At 41.9% G+C, this 22261-nt stretch overlaps 1 protein-coding gene and 1 long non-coding RNA gene across 3 annotated transcripts in view; one reads left to right on the forward strand and one right to left on the reverse strand.

The window, feature by feature from the left end:
- Spon1 (spondin 1) overlaps nucleotides 1-22261 on the forward strand; it is a 282898-nt gene that overhangs the window by 12328 nt on the left and 248309 nt on the right. For both annotated transcript variants that reach the window (XM_074041877.1, XM_074041872.1), the window contains exon 2: nucleotides 9017-9123. In XM_074041877.1, the coding sequence (XP_073897978.1) occupies nucleotides 9017-9123 (107 nt within the window). The remainder of the gene's footprint in view (nucleotides 1-9016; nucleotides 9124-22261) is intronic.
- LOC141410940 (uncharacterized) overlaps nucleotides 10831-22261 on the reverse strand; it is an 82207-nt gene continuing 70776 nt past the window's right edge. Inside the window, exon 3 of the long non-coding RNA XR_012435747.1 lies at nucleotides 10831-12204. This is a non-coding gene — a long non-coding RNA (uncharacterized lncRNA). The remainder of the gene's footprint in view (nucleotides 12205-22261) is intronic.

Here is a 22261-nt window from a genome sequence, read left to right on the forward strand (position 1 = left end):
CTATGTGCCAACTCCTCACCAGCAAGTGTTCTGCCTGTTCCTGGCTGAGGGGGCTGAATTGTGCCAATTTTTTAGTGAAGCATGGGAGTGGCAGCTCCCCCAGCTGAAAAATGGGGAGGAGACCCCTGTGGCTTTAATGCTCCAGCAGTCTGTATAACCCCATGTTACAAGTTGAGGAAGAAGCTGAAATTCACTGTGGTTGTGATTTGTGACATAAAGACCAGGGAGTGACAGTAACAGCGGGTAAGGGCTGGACGTATTGTGCCCCTGGGACCTGCTTCCAGACTTTCTAACTGAGGTTGGGGTTCCGATTGTGAAAGTCAAGAAGCAGAGTGGGAGGGGTGATGGAACCAGACAAGATCTAACGAGGATAAAAGGCATAGAAGATGAGTTGGATAGCAGTTTATCTGAGTTTTGGTCAGCCTGTTGGCTTACTAATGTTTGAAGAGATCAGTTCTTTGAAACTCAGTGTTGATTAATCAGCTGCTGAGCACAGTGGTCTTCATCATCACGATCTCTCTCATCAGTCCTCACTTTCATCATTGTCTCTTTCTTCATCCACAATCATCACCTCTGCCACCACCATCATCCACATCAACATGTCGTCATTCTTTACAATTCTTGCACACTTTACAAATGCCAAGCATTGTGATGGATATTTATTTAATCCAGTCTACATTCCTATAAGAAAGGCAGTGTCATTAAGCTCTCTTTTAAAAAAATGAGGAAACAGGGGAGTTAAGTATTTTACCAGAGGTCACATAATAAATACTGGTAACTCTGGGATTCTGACCCTGCATCTTTCCCTGTATATGCTCCCAGGATGACTCCAAATAGCCTTTTTACCCTCCTTTCTTAAAACCCTCTGTAAGCATTTTTCTTGAATTTTTGGATCTCTTAATGGGCTCTCTTGGGAGGTACTTGGGAGGAGTCATTAGAGAGAAGATTCTATTATTTACTGCCAGGCAGTCGTCTTTGATTGTTACTGAGACTCAGAACATGCAGTATATTTGTGCCTTTCAGGAGGAGGGCACACAGTGGAGTTCTCTGGAGGATAGGGTCTCCTATCTTTCTTCAAATTATACTGGGTAATAACATCTTCACCCGGGATAATTACAGATCGAAACCCCACACTGAGTTCAACTTCCAGAGCCCCTATCTTGTGTTACATTTAATAAGGGAGAGTACAAACTGAGTTTTCTAGAACATACAAAAATGTAACATTCTGGAAGATGAGTTTATGATTAACTCCTTAAGTGCACTACATAAATGTACAAGAAGATGGATATTTATCATTTGGAAAAATATTTTAATAATCTTCTTTTCAAAACATAACTTACATACAGAAAAGTTCATAAATCATACAGTTTAGTGAATGATCACATGTTGAATAAACTCATATAACCGTGACCCAGATCAAGAAATAGAACATGGGAATATAACAGGGGGGTGAACTTGTTCAAAGCACCCTGTACTCATTTGTGGAATTTTCTCGATGAAACCTAATTTATCCCAATTTAAAAGTAATCAGCACTCCAGTAGCATCCCTTGTGCCCCCCACCCGCCCAGGTGTACTCCCTCCCATTCCCACTGTTACACTGACCTCTGAGCACAATGGGTTACTTGGCCTGTTTTTGAACTTCATATAAATATACACAGATGTAACCACAACCTTTGTATTTGTGTCTGTGTTCTTTCACTCAGGATTATGCTTGTTGAGTGTCACAGTAATTTGTTCATTGTCATTACTATAAAGCATTTGGTTCTATGAATATGCCACAATTTATAGATCTTTTCTACTGCAGATGAAAGTGTGGATGTTTTCAGTTGGGTGTGAGTTCAAATAATGCCACCATGAATATTATTATAAATGATTTTGGTGTACATATGCATGCATTTCTGTTGCTTTTGGAGTGGCATTGCTGGGCCCTAGGGTATGTGTATGTTCAGCTTCAGCAAATAATGCCAAAGAATTTTCCAGAAAAAAATGCTAATTTTTACTTTCATCAACAGTGTGTAAAAGTCCCAGGTAATTCTTTTATATTTAGTCAATCCAGTGGATATACAACAGTGTTTTACTGTGGATTTAATTTGTATTTACCTGTTGACTAATGAGTTTGAGTGATTTTCATATATTTATTAGCCACTTATGTACCTTCTTTTGTGAAGTATTAGTTCTTGCATTTTGCGTAATTTTTTTCTATTGAGTTGTCTGTCTTTTTCTTATTGATCTGTAAGAGTGCTTTATATATTTTGGATGAAAGTCAATTGCTTGTTATAGGATTGCAAATTTTTTCTTTCACACTGTGATTTGCTTTTTCACTCTACACAGTGTCTTTTGATGAGCAAAAGTTTGATATACTCCATTTATATATCTGGTACTTTTTGGTCAGTGCTTTTTTTATATACTTTTAAAAGAATCTCTGCTCCAAGGTCAGTCACATTTTATCTTATGCTACCTCCTAAAAACTTTATTGTTTCATTTTTACATTTAGCTCTGCAATCTATGTGGCATTTGTTTGGTGTGTGGTGTGAGGTAAGGTCAACAATACACCTTTTTTTTTAACATGGCTACCCAGTTATCTTTTATTGAAAATATAATTTCCTTCACTGCTCTGCAGTACATTTTTATAATACATCAAGTTTTCACACATTTGTGGAACTTTTCTGGACCCTGCATTGTTCAACTGGCCCATTTTTGTTTCCTTGCTATAGTTCACTGGCTGAATTTCTATAGCAGCATAGGTCTTGATATCCGGTAATGTAAACCCTCCAATTTTGTACTCCATTCCAAAATCTGTCTTGGATATTCTTGGCCCTTTGCATTTCCATATAGAAATACCATAAAACATGCTTGGATTTTCATTTCGATTGCACTTAATCTACAGATCAATGTGAGAGTTGCAATGTTTAACAATACTGAGTCTACAGTCCTTGAACACTATTCTGAAAGTTCAGTGGTACATCAACACTGTGCTAATCACTGTGCTGAGCTCAGATGTTGGTCCTTAAAGGATTTACAAATTATAAACAACACATAAAACAAAACATGTAATGTGACAACTGCATCACTGATGATAGTAAGTGCTAATGTAAGTGAATAGTTTCATGCCAAGGGATGGTTGTAAGGACTTTACATGTATTCATTCATTTATACTTCATACTACTACTCTGAGGTAAATGTGGTTATTATGCTACTTATGTAGGTATTTTTACATAAAAAAACATATCTATGACTATCTTTTTCAACTTTAACATAGATGTGATTTCTGATAGGCTTTTACAAATACGGAAAATAGCTTACAGTTCCTCTTAGTTCTTTTTTTTTGCTATACTGGGGCTTGAACTCAGGGCCTACATCTTGAGCCACTCCACCAGCCCTTTTTGGTGAAGGGATTTTTCAAGGGAGGGCCTTGTGAACTGTTTACCTGGGCTGGCTTCGAACTGTGATCCTCCTGATCTGTGTCTCCCGAGCAGCTAAAATTACAGGTGTGAGCCACTGGTGCCCAGCTTCTCTTTATTCTTTTATGTATTTTTGTAGATTCATGAGAACTACTAGATTTGATGATTTCAAGTTACCAGAGAAGAGGAAGAAAATTCAATGAATTCTCAAAAAATGATTACATTAAATTCCAAGTTGTGGGTATTTACTTTTTCACAAAATGCTCAATATGTTGTTTTTGTATTGCTGGCATCACGCCCAGGCTCTCAAGCACTGAGCCCATTCAATATAGCTTTTAAAAGATGTCAAAAACATCTCACTTGCAGATAAGCATCTGAAAATATAAGGTAAGACTACAAAGCAGTGTGACAGGCCTTCCTCTGTCACTTGTAAGATGGATTAGAAGGCAGTCCCCGGAATCCCAGACATTGTGGAGATGTTAGTTATCATTTTAGTTTACAATCAGGATAAATGCCTTCAACTAGGAGGCGAGGCACCTGGGCTGTATGTAGTTCCCATCTTGCATGGTATGAGCTGGTATTAGTCTCTTGGCTTGTGGATATCAGAAGCCCCAACACAGAATGCAAGGGGTTAAATCAGGTCATAGTTAATATCCTTTCCAGATATTGTGTTGTAATGCCAGGAAATCAGAGTGACAAGTTCCAGGATGTTTGAGGTCAGAAATTCTAGACCCTGTATTTAACATATACTACTTTTTTTTTCCATCTTTGAGTCTTATTGTAAATATATCTGCATTCCCCCATGTCCTCCTGTGTATTCAAATATACTTTCCTATTTAACAACTTCTTTATTATGAGCAATACAAAGTTTCCTCAAGGATGTATGTTTCATTTCTTGCTTTTGTTTTTGTTTTATTCTATCCTTTTACTTTTTGGCTTCCTTTTTTGATTTCTCCAAGATCTCTTTTGGAGTGGGAAAGCCAACAGCTTCACCACCTTTTCAGGAGATTCACCATCTAAGCCAATACTACCTTACTCTTCTGAGTGCTAAGAATTTGGAAAGATTACCCACAGCTCGCCTCAGCTCCCTCTTCTCCCACAGAGGCACTGCTATAGCTACATTTATGGCTTCAGGTCAAATCTATTATAGTGTTTTGTTTAAAGCTGGGTTTGACGTGGATGGTGACACATTCTTTAGGATCAACTGCCACAGGATAGGGGGAAGAAGTAGTCTCTGGTTCCTAGCACCAGCTTTCTTAGGTGTCCTGGCTCCAGAAAGGAACCTGAGTGAAGTGGAGACCTGGCCCTGCCCAGAGCTGCCTCAGCCTATAACCCAGAGGCAGCATCCCACCTGGGGAGGTCTGAAGGCACTTTTAATCTTAAGAAAAAGAGCATCTGTCTTTGTGGAAGTCATACAAAAGGTGAAAATGTAGCTGATTTCTGAGGAAGTTTGCGAGGGATGGAGGAGGTCGAACATTGCAGGCATGTGAGGAGTACATGAAAAAATATTGCAGGTGAACTGAGAAGGCTTTTCAGGAAAGGGGTAGCAGGTGAATCCATCTAGTGTGAAGGAGCAGTGGGAAGGTGCCTGGTGAAGCTGGAGAGGCAGGTCTGAGGCCCTTTTGGCCTATGGAATCTGAGCATTGTCCTGAAGGCAATGGTTTCAGAGCAGGGATCTCTTGTCTGTTCCCAAAAGATGTCCGTATTCATTTCCTAGAATTGCCATAACATTATCACAAGCCAGTGGCTTAAAAAAACAGAAATTTATTCTTTCATTGTTATGGGGGCTGGAAAGTGGAAGTTGAGGTGTCAGCAGAGTTGTTCCTTCTGGAGGGCTTTGGGGAAAGAGTCTGTCCCATGCAAGCTTCAGGTGGCTGCCAGCCATCCCCAGTGTGCCTTGACTTTAGATTCATTACTTTAATCTCTGCCTCTGCCAGCACATGGCATTCTTCCTCTTGTGTCTCCATGTCTTTTTCTTTTTTGGTGGTACTATGGTTTGAACTCAGGGACTCACACTTGCTAGGCAGGTGCTGTACCTCTTGAGCCACTCTGCCAGCTCTTTTTTGCGATGGTTTTTTTTCAAGATAAGAGTCTCAAGAACTATTTGCCTGAGCTGGCTTCAAATTGAAATCCTCCTGATTTCTGCCTTTTGAGTAGTCAGGATTATAGGCATGAGCCACTGATGCCTGACTTCCGTTTCTCTTCTTACAACTAGTCCTACTGGATTTAAGGTTCACCTCATCCAATATGCCCTCTTCTTGACTACTTACATCTGTAGAGACCCAAATTCCAAATAAGGTCACATTCCCAGGTGTGAGAGGTTATGACTTCAACATTTTCTTTTGGAGGACACAGTTTAACTCATAACACAAAGCCTCAGATGAGGATGTAGGTACAAGTGCTCATTTATTAAGGAGGTACTCCCAGGGAAATCAGGAAGTGAGTGAGAGAGGCAGGACAGGGATGAGCCTGTGGGCCCAGGCAAGGTCCCTCAGGGAAGTTTTTAGTCTGATTCTTTAGGGGCATTTTGAAATGTAAATAACCCCCTAAAGTTGTCCTCACCTGATGTGAGGGAGCTGGGCCTTTCATAGTAGGTAAAACAGGTTTCAGTGACCTGCAGACAGCTCTCCAGAAGAGAGCACAGGTACTGGCCACTGGATCCAAGAAACCAGGGTCACAAAAGGAATTTGAGGAATCCAGGTGGAGCATCCTTACTGTCTGCTACTTTGTCCTCTGCTTCTCTTCTTCCAGAGTTGTGTAACTGGCCTTAAAGTCCAGCCTACCCCCACCTTAGGAACATAGACTGCTCTTGGACTGTCTGTCATCCATCAGAGATCCCCAGCTCTGTCTCCTGACATATTCACCTATTTTGCAAAGCACCATGTTTTTTCTTACTCTACTTCATTGTGTTTTTTCTCATTCTTTCTTCTTCACTTTCTGATTTTTTTTTTTTTGCAGTACTGGAGTTTGAACTCAGGGCTTACACCTTAAGCTGCATCACCAGCCCTTTTTTGTGATGGGTTTTTAAGAGATAGGGTCTCTCGACTATTTGCCTGAGCTGGCTTCAAACCACAGTCCTCCTGTTCTCTACCTCTTGAGTAGCTAGGATTACAGGTGTGAGCCACTGTGCCTGGCTCTGATTTTTTATTGACATCAGTAACCAATCGGAATGCTCCTTTACCTTTGTGGCGTGAACTGACCAATCATGGCATGATATTTGTAATCTTTCTGTTCTTCTCTGTGATATCATTGTTTTGGTGATTCATGGACCACTGAGACATTACCCAAGATAATAGTTTTTTGGGGAGGGGGTATTTTAGGGTGCTTCATTTTCATGACTGAAACTAGTTTGAGGAATTTAGAGGACTAAATGCACTTTCCCAAATAGGGGTTGCTAATCATAATTACATAAATAATATAGGCTAAATGTATTGATTTTTAAAGTTAAAACAAATCACTCAATACTTGCAAAAGATCCCTAGTATGATGATTACATTTAGTATGTGAACCACGGGTAAAGTGTTAATTTGGGGAAAGAGACCCTTAATTCTGGCCATAAGTCAGTTTTGGATGGTTTGATGACCTGAGGGGGAGGTCTGTTGATCTCTCTGTCTTGATTTTCTATTTGTGAAACTAGAAACCTGGATTAGAGGATACCTGGGATCCCTTGAAGTTAATGAATCTTGACTTCAAGCAGAATTTTAAATCCTAATTTACATCCATTTGAAGAAACTTGAACACTTGATGCTTGGTGCTAGATAATAGGGATACAAAAGGAATGAAAACCCAGCCCCTTGCAGGGTGTCAGTGGCTCACGCCTGTAATCCTAGCTACTCATGAAGCAGAGATCAGAAGGGTCACAGTTCGAAGCAGCCAGACACCTAAAAAACTAGCTAGCATTTGTTGCCCTTAATGCAGAGAAACTAAAGCAGATACCTTAAAGCAACTGAGGCCAATAGGAAAAGGGGAACAGGTACTAGAGAAAAGGTTAGATCAAAAAGAATTAACCTAGAAGGTAACACCCACGCACAGGAAATCAATGTGAGTCAATGCCCTGTATAGCTATCCTTATCTCAACCAGCAAAAACCCTTGTTCCTTCCTATTATTGCTTATACTCTCTCTACAACAAAATTAGAAATAAGGGCAAAATAGTTTCTGCTGGGTATTGAGTGGGGGGAGAGGGAGGGGGCGGAGTGGGTGGTAAGGGAGGGGGTGGGGGCAGGGGGGAGAAATGAACCAAGCCTTGTATGCACATATGAATAATAAAAGAAAAATGAAAAAAAAAAAGAAACCCTATCTCTAAAATACTCCACACAAAAAAAGGGCTGTCAATGTAGCTTAAGTGGTAGAGCACCTGCCTAACAAGCATGAGGCCCTGAGTTCAAACCCTAATACACACACACACACACACACACACACACACATACAAGCTCCTCTCCTGCATTAATTCACAATCCAGTGGAGAAGGTACCAAATCAACAGAGAATTGCAATTTAGTACAAAAAATTGCAATAAAAGATTTCTGTCTCAAAAGATTGGGGACCCAATAGGAGGGATGAACATTATTGTCTTGTTGAAAAGGCCCTTGAGCTAGATTTCGATGGAAAAATAGTGGAAAGAAAGAATATAGTCATAATTCCAGCTGCCGTAACAAACGACCTCTCATAATATAAGTTTATATCCAGTTCGTATAAGGTACGACATGGATGTTTCTGCTCAAAGAGTGATTCTTCATATGTTTATTCAGAAACCCAGTTTCTGTGACCCCACTGTCCTTCTCCTGGGGCATCAGAGTCCTCTGCTGGATCTTCTGCATTCAGTAGGCAGAGGCAGGAGAGTGAAGGTGGAGGATCTTGGGGAGTCTGTAGGGGTTAGTCTGTCTATCCATGCTTCCCACTGGCAGAACTTGGGTATAAGGGGATCTAACTGCAACAGGACTGGGAGAGGTGGTCTAACTGAGTTTCTACAAGAAAAAGGAAAGATATTTTGGAGAACACACAGCCTCTGTGCCACAAAAGATTTCCTAAGGGAATTTGTGCTTTGAAGAGCTCAATTTCTCTTGGGCAGATATAATGGAAGTATAACATAAGATAATTGTCAAGACTAGAGTTTCTCACCAGGGACTGTCTTTATCCAATTGGATTACTGAGAGAGAGCTCACCATAGCCCTGGTTGACACAAGAATTTTCAAGTGAGAGCACTTGGGAGAGGCAGGCAGGAAAATCTTGAGTTTAAGGTCAGCTTGGGCTATACAACAAAACTGTCTCAAAAAATAAGTAAATAAATAGAAATTTCAAGGGCTGGTAGAGTGGCCCAAGTGGTAGAGCACTTGCCTAGAAAGTGTTAGGCCATGAGTTCAAACTCCATTACACCCCTCCTCCCCCCAAAAAAGAGTTTCAAGTGAGAGAACAGATCAGGCATTTAGCAGGTTCTTGAATGTAGACAGGATCTGGTGAAGAGGGTACAGACCCCTACAGGTGAGGCTGTCTCATCATTCTTGGCTCCTCTGCTGTACAGATATGGGATGTTAATGGAGAACTCAGGTCCATCTCATTTAGCAAATGAAACACAGTTGATTCCTGTGCTTATAAATTGCTTTCTTCTTTCTCACAGTGACACTTTCAGCTGCTCCTCCCTCCTACTTCAGAGGCTTCACGTTAATTGCCCTCAAAGAGAACAGAGAGGGTGATAAGGAAGAAGACCACGCCGGCACCTTCCAGGTAAGACCCCATCCAGGCCATTCCACGGGCCACAGTGGCAAAGGCTGCAAGTGCGTCTGAGCGGGGTTGGCCACCAGGCAGGGCTCGCTTTGACCTGGCAGATCAGGCTGCTGGTCTCTGGGCTCACGATGCCCTTGGCAGCTGGCAATCCAGTGTGGGGAGAGCACTCTGAACCCGGGCTGGGCCTCCCGACGCAGGCATGTCATGATTGACTGGTAATTCTCAAGTGTCCACGGAGCAAGAGCTCAGGACAGCCAGACTGGAGCGAGTTCAAAGCACGGGAGAAGGACTATTAAGGAACGTAGAGATTGATTTATGAGGGAAGATTAAAAGAATTATACATGCTTTGCTTGGCTAAATGAACAGGGCCGAGTTTAAGAGGTGGTAATGGTCTTTGAATGTCAGTCCTCCCGAGCAGGCTCCTCTAGGGGAGGCTTCGTTTGACTTTGTACAAGGGGCACAGCAAGACGAAAGTGGGTCAAGAGAAGAAAGGGAATCGGAAAGGCCAGGGCCCTGACAGTGAGTCATATTTCACCATGGAATATTCTTCCAAGGGAAGTAGCGGGAACATCATCCCCTCTCAGAGGCTTAGCAAGGGCCAGCACGCTGTCAGAACACGTCCCAGAAGGACTGGGGCCATTCTAGGGGAAGGTCTGGCCGCATTTGCTGTAACCATTTCTTGTCTCTGATTTCCATTGTTCTGGAATTCATTTTTATCTGGCATTTCCAAGTGCAGAAAACAAAACAAAACAAAACAAAAAAACGGGAAGAATGCTTACACTCCTAGCTGGTTGCCAGGAATTCTAGTATACTTTTGTGGGTTCCACCAAGATCCCTGCCCCCAGATATCCTCCCTATCTGAAGGTATCTTTTAATTCTTTGGGGCCAGGTTGTAATTACAAGTTGAATTCTGTGACTTAAAAAATTTGTTTCCTCTTGTCTAGGGTTCCAGGCTTCTGGCCTAGTAAGGCTGTTAATTACATGCTCAGCGTTTTTATGGCTAGGACTTCTTGGCAAGTATCTGAAAGAATGACCCAGAACTAATACTAATGACTGCCAATGTTGGTGACTGTTTCTTCTGTGCCAGGCACTTCTTTTTTTACCTTATCTTAGTTTATCTTTCCTTAGTTTAATTAGTTAAAGTCATCTTTAATTTTCAAAACAGCCCTAGTACATAGGGAACTATTATCCCCACTTTCAGACCAGGGGTTTGAAACTAGAGAGAGTAAATCACTTGCCTGAGCAGCTTCCTCTCGAAAGGTGTCAGAATCCAGCGACTATCAGTTCCTTGTAACACGGAACAAGCTCCTGGCACAGGTGTGTGTGGACAGCATATCAGTGAGGCTGCCACTGCAGGGAGAGGCAGATCAGTGCATGCTTCTGGCCTAGGAAGCATTCAAATAGAATCCTCCAGCTTTGTCATAATATGTGCAGGTGTGGAGTGGTTATCAGATTCTGATGGCTGAGAGATCTGGACTCCTGAGTGGCAGGAGAGGTGAAGGTCTAAGAAAGAAAAAGTTTGTGTGTGGGGGAGGAAAGGAGGGGCTGTGAGCTTAATCCTTACCAAAGCAAACTCAATTGGCTTTATATTTACCAGTACATACCCCCAAACAATTGATAGCAAGAAAGTGAACTGATCTGTACATCAGTGTGGATTTATTAGCAGCATTATTCACAAATGATAGAAACAACCCAAATGTCCAATGATAAGATATGGTTTACATACACAGTGGAATATTACCCACCCTTTAAAAAGGAATATTCTAACACATGCTACAACATAGATGAATCATAGATCAGATATTGTGTGATTCTACTTCTAGTCCATAAAGGCAGAAACCAAGCCCAATCCTGTGGCTGCCAGTATTCAGGGAAAGAGGGAATAACATTTAACAGGTTTGGAGATTCAATTTGGGAAGATGAGAAAGGGTCTGGAGATGGAGGACAGTGATGGTTGCCCAGCTATGTGAATGCATGCACTGCCACCAAACCACACTTTAAAAAATGGTAGATTTTACTTATATTTTACCATAATAATAAGTGATGCTCCAAATCGGGCCTACAGAGAATGACTTCTTTAACGCTGGTTTAACTCAGTAAGTCATTGTTCCCGGACAGACTCATTCTTGTATCTTTTCGGCTTGTTTTTTGTCCTTGTAATTGATAGGTGAATACAGGGCCTGCTCTCAGTCAATATTAGTTGGAGGAATGAATGAACCCCATTCGTGATGCAGTCCAGGACTGCATCAAAACTCTGATTCTTCCTCCTCTTGGAGCTTCTCACATCCTTTCTTCTTGTGTGGACGTGGTGCTCACAGTATGGTCTCGACAGCAACATCAGCACAACATGGGAACAAAATCTCAGCCCGCCCAGACTTACTGGGTCAGATCTCTGGGCGTTGGACCCTGCAGCTTGGATCTCCGTCAAGCCTTAAGGTGAATTTGATGTCTGCTCAGGTTTGAGAGGTGTGGATGTAATGAGGAGCCAGGCCACATCATCCAATGCCACTTCTTCAGGCTTGTGACAACACATTCACCTGGCACCTGTTACTGTCTTTCCTGTCATTATTTCCACCAGCCTTAGAAGGGTCAGAGTGGGTAAGAACACGAAAATGCCCAGCACCCAGTGGTAATGATAGCACACACTTTGTGCTTGTGTGCCAGAAATGGTTCTGAGTGGCTTCCAACCATGAGCTGATTTAACACTCAGAGCAGCACAAGAGGTGGATGTAAGCATCCTGTTTTTCACAGCTGAAGGCCTAGTTGCAATTAAGTAATTTCCTAAGACCACCCAGCTCTAAGTGATAAAGCTGGGGTTCAAACCCTGGCTCCAGGTTCCTCCAGGCCCCTACACCTGTCTCTTCCCACTCTAGTAAGCAAGTTTCTTCTTGCTGTTCCAAAACTGCCATCCTTGAAGGTCTTTGATTCTTTCATTCAGCAATGATTCATTCATTTCTGAGTTAGGCACTGGGGAAAAAACAGATCATCCTCTCATCCTGGAGTTTACAGCATTCTCCTTGCAATGGTCCCTTAAGTCAACCTCTGTTGCTGATAGGGGAGGGGAGAAAGTCAAGCCGCGTGCTAGAAAAGAAGCAGATGATCAGAAACTATAAATGCCATTGTAATCTTCGTAAAGCGCAGTGATTAACACACAGTCAGATATTCCTCTTTGTCTGACACCTTCCTTCCCCAAATGACAACTCTGAGGACTTAACAACAGCAAAATTCTAATGTTCTTTAAATCTGGGTAAAGATCCCATTCCTCACTCTAAAATGGGTTATTTTGCTTCTAAATGCGTGAACCCTTACAAAGAACAAAAACACGCCGGGTGCTGCCTTAGGTTTACCGGGGAGGGAATGGGCTTCTTGGTCCAGAGGACAGTAAGGGCTGCAGTTCTCCCCACTCCCCCAGATGTCCAAGGGAAGGGGTGGGGCCCCTCCTCTGGCTCCAGTAGCCACTTCTAGGGTAGCAGCATTGGCACATGAGGGTGTCTGGCTCCGGCTGCTAGAGAGGGAGAGACATGGAATCTCTTTTATGAGCTAGCTGGGTGAGCTCATGGTTAATTGAAAGTGACAAGGAATTCAGAGACTGTGCTGTCTGTGCAAAAGTAACTCTCTGGTCCTTACAATTTGTATTGCTCAAAAATCAAGTGCTCCCTGCACCAGGATGGCCCTGCTAACAGCCCTGCTTACTCTCCCGCCTCCTTCCGGCTCTGCCCAATGTCTCTTGCCAAGGGAGCCTGCCCTGTTTGACACCTTCACCTCCCCTCCCCCTGACCCCTGAGTTGGACAGCTTATTCCTCTCCCTCACATAATTATTTTCCATTGCATTTTTTGCCCCCTGCCATGCTCCCTGTCTCGCTTGTTGACTGGTATATTTTCTGCCCCCTTCCAATGAACCACAGACTCCCCAAAACAGGGATTTTTACATCTTATTTGTTGCTATTTCCCCCCTCTCCTCCCAACCTCAATATCAAAGATACCGGCACAGAGCAGGCACTCGTATATTTATTGCCAGAATTTTAAGTGCAGTGTTTGCAGTAAAGTTCAGGCTGCTAATTTATAACACACCCCTCTATTTTTAAGTGAAAGCCTGTGGGCATGAGCTAGTTGATGTACCAGTCTGCCAGTCAAAAAAAGACAGTCTCATAATAAAGGGGTCCTTGCCTGAGAAGATCCCCATTAATCCATACAAACAAGGACCTTTTCACTAATTCTTCTGTGTTCTCAACCACCTATTTTAAAACTATTTTGTAATCTCTCCTTTGACAATAAATGTTTATTAGCATCTGGTGGGTTCTGAGCCATGTTAGAACTTAAAAGGGGTTTGACATACTTTTCTAAAACTAAAATGTTATTGCCCACTTGTTCTCAGGAATTCTCTTTGGGTTTATAGGAAAATTTGCTCTCATTATATTAGCTTAAACATAATCATGCCCCTTGTTAGGATTTTTTGAACTATTCACTAGTATAAGCAACGGAGTGAAAAATGGTTTCTTGCATGACACTTTTCTCCTTATTTGGTATTCATTTGCTAGGTCAGATTCCCAGAACTGTAATTACAAATACAAAGGATATGATCATTTTTGTAGTTTCGATGTATATTGCCAAGATAAGCTCCCATCTCCTCAAAAAAAAAAAAATCTTAGAACACTTTTCCAACCACCTGAATACAGGCGTCCTGTCACGGTGGCTACACCTGCTGATGTGGGCATCCCAATATTTGAGCAGGCTTGGTTGATAGATCGAATCCAGCAAAATGAAAACTAAGGGAGGGATGGAAAAAGTCATCTGCTTTAGACCCAAATAATCAACTGCACAAGCACAGGTGAGAAATGGGATTTAGAGAAGCATATCAAACACACACCAACAACAAAATCCCTTTTAGTTGCCTGTAAATTCATCATCGCCGAGTTAATTCCTCCATGATGCAGGACTACAGAAAACCAGTGACGACTCAGGCTGCATCCCAGGAGCAGGGCTGCCCCAATCATGGGAATTAGACATGGGATTCTTAATCCACCATAAGAGAACCCCCCAAGCACTCTCCTTCATTCTCCTTATAGAGGACACCTTTCTAGTAAATGAGTATTGAAATTTAAAAAAATGTTTAAGTTCATTTCAAGTAGTTTTCCTCTAGAGTTTTTGCTATATTTTATAATTATTGATAGAATTATTTAATATTCTGCAAAACCATGTTTATTTTCTTCACTATTGTATTTCTAACAACTAGCACTGTGTGGTAGATGGGCACTCAAATTGTTGGAAGGAATTAATGAATGTACTAATCGCCAGCTATGCAAAAGAGAGTATACTAGACTCTGGGCATATGGAGACAAATATATGAGACATGGCCCCTGGTGTTTGGAGGTCAGGGTCTACAGCAGGACTTCCCAACCTTGGTAGGCTAGGAACACTGGTGTTTCACAACAGGTATAGGCAGACTTAGATATTTATTTCCTTAGGTAGTGGATGGCCTCATCTGTTCACTGTGGGCATCCTATAGTTTTCGACATGTGACATAAAGACCTGTAGAGAAAGATCTATGTTGCATCATGCTAGGTGCTATAACTGTGGTGCATGTGTACAAATAAGAAAATAACTATTTGCAAAAAGTGGGAAGGACACAGAATATGCACAGAAAGGTGAAAATCTTGGAGCTGTCTCTTATAGTGGCTGAAGTTCTCAGCTGCTAGAGGTAAATGGATGATTACGTATGAAGACCTTCCTTCCTTCCTATAGTTTAAAACATGGCACATTTTAATGTCTCACTGTATCTTCTTTGACAAGTGTATATAGAAGCTCACAGAGCACAGGGAAAAGTGCATGAATAAGTGAAGTAGGGACTAAGTGACATGGTAGGCTGGCCCCTTCCCTCAGGGCCTCACATAGTATAAAAGGCTTCTGTGGATCTTTGGTACTAAGAGAGCCATCACAAGGACACACTTTTAAAGTGATGTTAGTGCCTCTTGCTTGACACTGAGTTTTTCTTCTTAAAACTGCCCGTGGATATCATTTGTAAGAGCAAGAAGCAGTGGGCAGTGTGGATGCCTCAGAGGGAGGCCCGGTCCTCAGACTTCCACAGTCCCGGACTCTAGTGCCAGGTACCGAAAAGATGAAAAGTAGTTTTTCCTTCTAAATAACCATGTCCTGAGTCTGGGAACCAGACGCCTTATTGAGACTGAAGTGTCACTCCTTACAACAGAGCACACCTGGGTTTTATGCTGGAAAATACACAAGGATCTAGAAGAAGATAAAGAAGAAATAAAAATGTTTCATTTTAGAATCTAAGCATTCTTTTAACATTGGGGTATGTTTCTTTCCACATTATATATTATTTATATATAAATATATAATATGGTTATATAACATATTTATAATTTTTCCACAGACTGTATGAAGCATACTATAGGATATTATATTCTATTCCTAATACAGTCTACAATGAACATACACTAACACAATGAAGTATTTCATAACATGATTTTAATGGCTTTATAATACTCTGTCATTCTGTTAGATTATAATTTATCCAACCATTTGCCATTGGGCAAAACCAGTGGTTTTAGTTTTCTTTTATTAAACACTCCAGCAAATACCTTAACACATAAATCTTTGCATCTGTATTTCCTTACGATTAATTTCATAAATGAAATCATAGACCTAATCTAAAGTTACTCTCTTAGGCTGGCAGAGTGACTCAAGCAGTAAAAGCACCTCTCTAGCAAGTGTAAGGTCCTGAGTTCAAACCCCAGTGCCACCAAAAAAAGAAAAGTAAAGTTTCTTTCCTCCTGAGCACTCATGCACACGCATGTATGTGTGTGAATGCCTCTGTGCGGTGCTCATTTGGATATGTAAGGTGGTCATTTAGGCACACAGGTTATCTTGACATTTTCCCCTACTTTTAGGCTTTTCTTCCTACTCAAAAAAGACCACATCTTGATACTTCTCCAACTCTTTTTTTTTATTATTTTATTATTCATATGTGCATACAAGGCTTGGTTCATTTCTCCCCCCTGCCCCCACCCCCTCCCTTACCACCCACTCTGCCCCCTTCCTCTCCCCCCTGCCCCCTCGATACCCAGCAGAAACTATTTTGCCCTTATTTCTAATTTTGTTGTAGAGAGAGTATAAGCAATAATAGGAAGGAACAAGGGTTTTTGCTGGTTGAGATAAGGATAGCTATACAGGGAGTTGACTCACATTAATTTCCTGTGCGTGTGCTTTTCCAACTCTTGGTTAGCTTTGCGATTTAAAATGCCCAGTTGGTGTGTGGAAAGAGCAGGGATTTTGGAGTCCTCAAATATTGCTCAAGTTCTGCCTCTCGTAGATGGGTCAAGAAATTGCTTACTTTCTCGGAACCATGTTCCTTATTCTAAAGTGAGCAAGATTCCCAATACAGTGCCTGACGTGAACCCAATCCAATGTTCAATGCCCCTTCTTTCTGGGACAGCAGCCCTGGGTGCACTTTTTTTTTTTTTTGCTGTACTGGGGCTTGAACTCAGGGCCTACACCTTGAGCCACTCCACAATCCTTCTATGTGATTTTGGTTTTGTTTTTTTTTTGAGATAGGGTCTTGTGAACTATTTGCCTGGGCTAGCTTTGAACCACAATTCTCCTGATCTCTGCCTCCTGAGTAGCTAGGATTACAGGCGTGGCCACTGGCACCCAACTGGGTGCACTTCCACATTGTGTGTACAATGACTCACAAATCCATTCCTTTGTAGATGCTAACACCCATCAACCACCCAGTGGCAGGACAAATCCCCTGTTAGGTGTAACTGACTAGCTGTCCAGCTCTACCAGGTGAGGGGTGAGAGGCAGGCTTCTCTGATCCTATCTCCATTGCATTGTGATTGCGAAGGCTATAAAGTAAAATGAAATTTTAAGCATTACTGGCTTAAAAACTCCCAAAACTCTGCTCAATATGTTGCTGGGTCACTGACTAGGCTCTGTTAGTGATTTTTGTGAACTACTCTCATGTAGAAGCTTCACCTAAAATGGGGTTCAAATGATCTTTTGGCAAAAGGCCTCACACCAGGAGTATGGGTAGACAGAGAGAGCCACACCTGTCCTCTCTACGTACTATTCTTGCTGCTTCATATAGTAATTTAATTCTCTCCCTCTTGGCCAGAAGTTCCACAGGAGCATTTGCTGTCTGTTTCTTCCATAACAGCAAAGCTGGTGCTGGCTGCAGGGCCCCATACACGGAGCTCAGTAAATAATCATCACATAAACACATGCATCACTCTATCAGACCCCCTTCCATGAGGTAGTCACCTTATCCCCATGTACAGGCATGGCAGCACTGGAGGAATTAGAAGTTTGACCCCAGGTACAGAACTGGTAAATGGCAATGAGCAAGGACTGAACCGTGGGAGGTCTGTAAATAGTCATTTTCTCTATTTTGTATCTTTTAGCTCCAGAGGCCAATGTGTGGGAGGGACAAAGACAGAAATCAACCTCTTGGTTCCCTAAATCCTTTCTGGGTTGTTCCAGGGGTCACACCAGGTTTATGATTTCTATCACTGTTGTCTGTAGGTCCCAGCCATTCAAATGCCAGCATCTCTTTCCTGACCTCCGTGTCTTCCTTTCATACCATTTAGAATCTGTGCGCCTGACCCATCTCTGAGCTGTCAAACACTCACACATCCCTTGGTCCTTGTTCTCCATGCACTGAGCTGCCCAGATGTGTTAAATCTCTATTCTCCTACGAGACTTGGCAGAGAGGCGGAAAGCGGGGCCACAGCCGCCTCTCTGTTCCCCTGGCCTCATCAGGGCTTGGCACAGTGGCCAGTTGATAAGTGTTTTCCAAATTGATGGATGACTGCTGCTGGAATTTCTGGCCCTACCTACTTGTTTGCTGGCTCATTCTTTCCTGCATGAGAACTAGCGTTGTTTCCACATCTATTTTCTAAGGGTCTGGAAATCATTTTCAAATTCATGATAAAACTGTTTAGCAGCAATATACAACTTCTACTGCCAAAAGAACTTTTATTATGTGTCTATTAAGTAGGTTTTTGTGTGTATGTGTGGTAGTAGGAACTGAACACAGGGTCTTGAACTTACTTTCCACTGGAGCCATGCCCCCAGGCCTTTTTGTATTTTTTTTATTTTTCACATAGCATCTCAAGTTAACTTTGCTCAAGCTGGCCTTGAACCACGATCCTTCTCCCTCCACTCCCTGAGTAGCTAGGATTACAAGATGTGTTCTTCCACACCCAGCTTGTTTTTGAGATAGGGTCTTGCTAACTTTTGCCAGGGCTAACCTTGAACCACAATCCTCTTGCCTCCACCTCCTAAGTAGTTGGGATTATAGGTGTGAACCACCATGCCTGGCTCTTTTATTAAGTAGTTTTTTTAAAATACCAATAAATTAGACTGGAGATACAGCTCAGTGGTAGAGCTCTTACATAGCATGTGTGAGGCCCTGTGTTCAGTCCCCAGTACCATTAAAAAAACAAAACAGATAAAAAAAAAAACACTTGTATATCTTTAAAATGAGAGTGATGTACCTCTATTCCTGGTGTAACTATTTGATAGCATAGGTCTTAATTTCAGTCTCATAAGCACTAATGGCAGCATGATTGTTTTTTTTTTTAATTGAGTTCAGTTCAAACAGTAACTGGATTATCGTTTACTGAACCCATTGTAGGATATTTAGGTAATTTTTTTTATTATTATAATTAATTTAGCAATGTACATTCTTATAAAGAAAAACCTTTACTTATTTGCTTACAAATAAATGAGCCTACTATGTACAAGGCATATTCTAGGCCCTAAAGACAAAACTGTGACTACAACAGACAAAAATCCCTGCTCTTACAGACATTCCATTGGTTCGAGTCACAAGTTTCTGGACTAGTTTCAGGCTATCACTTCTCCTCACACCTGAACAAGCAGGAGTAGAGCCTGACTCAGAGCTTCCATTTGGAGAGTATATGGACTTTACCTCATTCCTTGCTTTCCCCTCTTGGATCCCATACTGTCTCTCCACATGACACCAAGCTGGTACTGAGGTCGCATGGTCCCTCATGTTTAAGAGAGCAAAGGATTGGCTGGAGGAAGCTCCCATCTATCTGCCACCTGGTTACTAAACTCTGCCTGCAAATCCTATTCTTATGCAGCTACCTCCTTGGAATCAAGTTCAAGACCTTAGGGTTTTGCCCTGATAAGCTAATTATCCAATGTGGTTCAGCATTTCAGTGTTCTTCAAGATTTGGCATCTTTTATCCAACATAGTCAGTCACTGGCTTCACATCCTTAAGTCATCTGCAGAGCAATGAGCCTGTGTCCTCTGCCATTGATATGTACCTGAAGAAATGTATTTCCTCTTCCCTCTATGTGGGACCATCTTCTAGATTCACTAGTACCCTCACTTCTTTCAGTTCTCTCAAAAGACATTTTATTGAAGACTCCATTTCTGATCACATAAAACAATACCCCACATCACTCTTAATCTCTTCTCCCTGACCTTAGTTTTCTTCATTTGACTTAATATTACTTGACATTTTCTGTGCTTGCTTTCTTATTAGTTATTTCTCCTCACAGCAGTGCGAATTCCACAAGGATAAGAACATTGTTTTTTCTAGCACTTTGTTCAGCACTTATAACAGGGCCTGGTACATACTAGATATTTAATAAATAGCTGTCAATGTTATTATTAGGTGTGCTTCTTTTAAAAATCAGACTAAGAAAGTTGGGTTTTTTGTTTGTTTGTTTGTTTTTGTGACAATGAAATGACTGATTCTATGGTAAGAACAACATTCTGGTACCGTCTCCCCACCCATTCCCTTACCCTAATCAGCCGATACTCTGGCCTTCTTCTCATGGACTGACGTGAGGACAGATGTATACCACGTGCACACCTGCTGGTCTCTTTCCAAAACAGCCTCACTTGTTCACCTGTTTTTCTGGGCCCTAGAATAGGACTGTAGTTGAATCTCAATTTTATTATTTTAGTGTCAGCATGGCCACTCTACCTTTCCCTGACTACATAAACCAGCTTCTGTTCTTTGCCTGCCCATTTGGAATAACACTAACTCAGAGTTGTGAAGATTAGATGTTGACTTTCAGTTCCCACTATGACATGAGGAGCTTAGAAGTCATCACTCCTGTCTTCATAAAAAAACAGGAGGTAGCCCGGTGTTGTTGGCTCAAGCCTGTAATCCTAGCTAATCAGGAGGCAGAGATCAGGAGGATCATGGTTCAAAGCCAGCCTGGGCAAATAGTCTGCAAGACCCTATCTCAAAATAACCCATCACAAAAAATGGGCTGGTGGAGTAGCTCATGGTGTAGGTCCTGATGAGTTCAAGGCCCAGTTCCACTAAAAAAATAACAAAGGAAACTGAACATCAACAACTATAATTAGATCCATCAGAGAATTGAGAGGTCTCAGGATGGTTTAGTCTACTTTCTGTTACTATAATGAAACACCAGGCTGGGAAGCTTTTAAAGAAAATTTAGTTTTGGAGGTTCAAGTGCATAGCATCAGTGCAGCTTTGATGAGGGCCTCTTGGAGAAAATATCACAAGGGCAGGAACCTGTGTGACAGGGAGCAATCACAGGAAACCAGAGAGCTGGGTCAGAGCCTAAAAGTCTGAGGAAAAATCCCTCTGCTCCAGGCATGAGGAGGGGAAAAATAAGTTTGAAATCTACCGAGACTGTTGTGGATAACCAAGTTCTGTCCTCAAGAGAAGCTATTTTCCCAGTGCTTTATCTGACCTGGAGGAATGGCAGCTAGCCAACTCCAGCCCCCTCTAGCCTTCCTGTGTCACATTAGAGGAGGAAAAAAAAAAAGACTGAGAAACACTTCTGAAGGTCATGACCCAGGGACTCTGGCCCAATAAAATACTGAGATGGAATCCTAGGGTTATAGAATCTTTCTCCTTCCCTACATCTCACCACCATACCAGCAGGGCTCCAGCATAAGAACAATGGACTATAACTAAAAGGTAAAAAGCACAAACTCCACTTAAGAAGGAGTTTCTAGGGAAAGTCAAAGATACTAGATGAGACAAAAATAAGGACACTAGAAGAAATAGGACACCTGAAGCCTCTGACATGTATAGCTCCAGCAAGCTTTATAAACGTAGCCTAACTTCTAGTCAGCTAAATACAAAACGTTACACTCAAGGCTGTGTACATTATCTATCATGTCTGGCTTTCTTCAAAAAGTTAAAGGTCACAATAGCCAAGCTATGGAAACAAACCACATGCCCTACAATGGATGAATGGATCAAGAAATGTACATATACACAATGGAGTTTTACTCAGCCATAAGCAATAATAGGTGGTTTGAAGGTAAATGGATGCAATTGGAGGACATCATGTTAAGTGAAGTTAGCCAGGCTCAGAAAGACAAAGGCCACATGTTTTCTCTCATGTGTGGAAGATAAACATATACACAAAACCAAGCATGGTCATATACAAACTCAGATGTAGAACATGTATGTAACATTGGAACTACTCTATGGAACTAGGGAAAGATGGAAAGGAAAAGAGAGTGACAAGGCATCTCTGAAGGTAGAGAATATAAGGATATGTATTGAAAGCTGTTGAAAAAGTGTAAAGGGTAAGAGAGTAATGGAAGGGATTGAACAGACCAAAATAAAGTATATCCACAGTGGAGATACAGTGAGAAACTCCTTTGAACATTGACTTAAATATTAATAATGAAAGACAGGACTGTAAAACAGGTATCCTAAAGGGATAAGGAGGGCTGAGGACCCAGCATTTTTTTAAAAGCACCCCTGTGGCTCTGGTTGAGGTACCTCACAGACCGCCTCTTAAGAAACACATATAAGCATGTTGATCTGATCAGGGCCTGACCACAAACATGCTCAGCAAGTGTTTTTCTAGTAGCCAGAAACCACCTGATCTCGAGGGAGGGGACAAGGCTGAGGAGATGGAAAAGGCTGGGAACAAGAGCAGAAGGAAAGGGGGAGGGAGTCCATGAGAGATGGACAGAAGGATTACCTAGCAACAAAGAGTACCAGTTCAGAAAACACTCTTGGAGGGACCTTCAGAATGGACCTGTAACTTTCTCCAGTTCTCAAGAGCCTGGTTGCAGGAGCCAAGTGAGCAGGCAGTGTGTTTCCCCAGAGCAGACGCTATGGTTTGGATATGGTTTGTCTCC

Source organism: Castor canadensis, chromosome 1 (assembly GCF_047511655.1).
Source record: "Castor canadensis chromosome 1, mCasCan1.hap1v2, whole genome shotgun sequence".
Classification (NCBI taxonomy): Eukaryota; Metazoa; Chordata; class Mammalia; order Rodentia; family Castoridae; genus Castor; species Castor canadensis.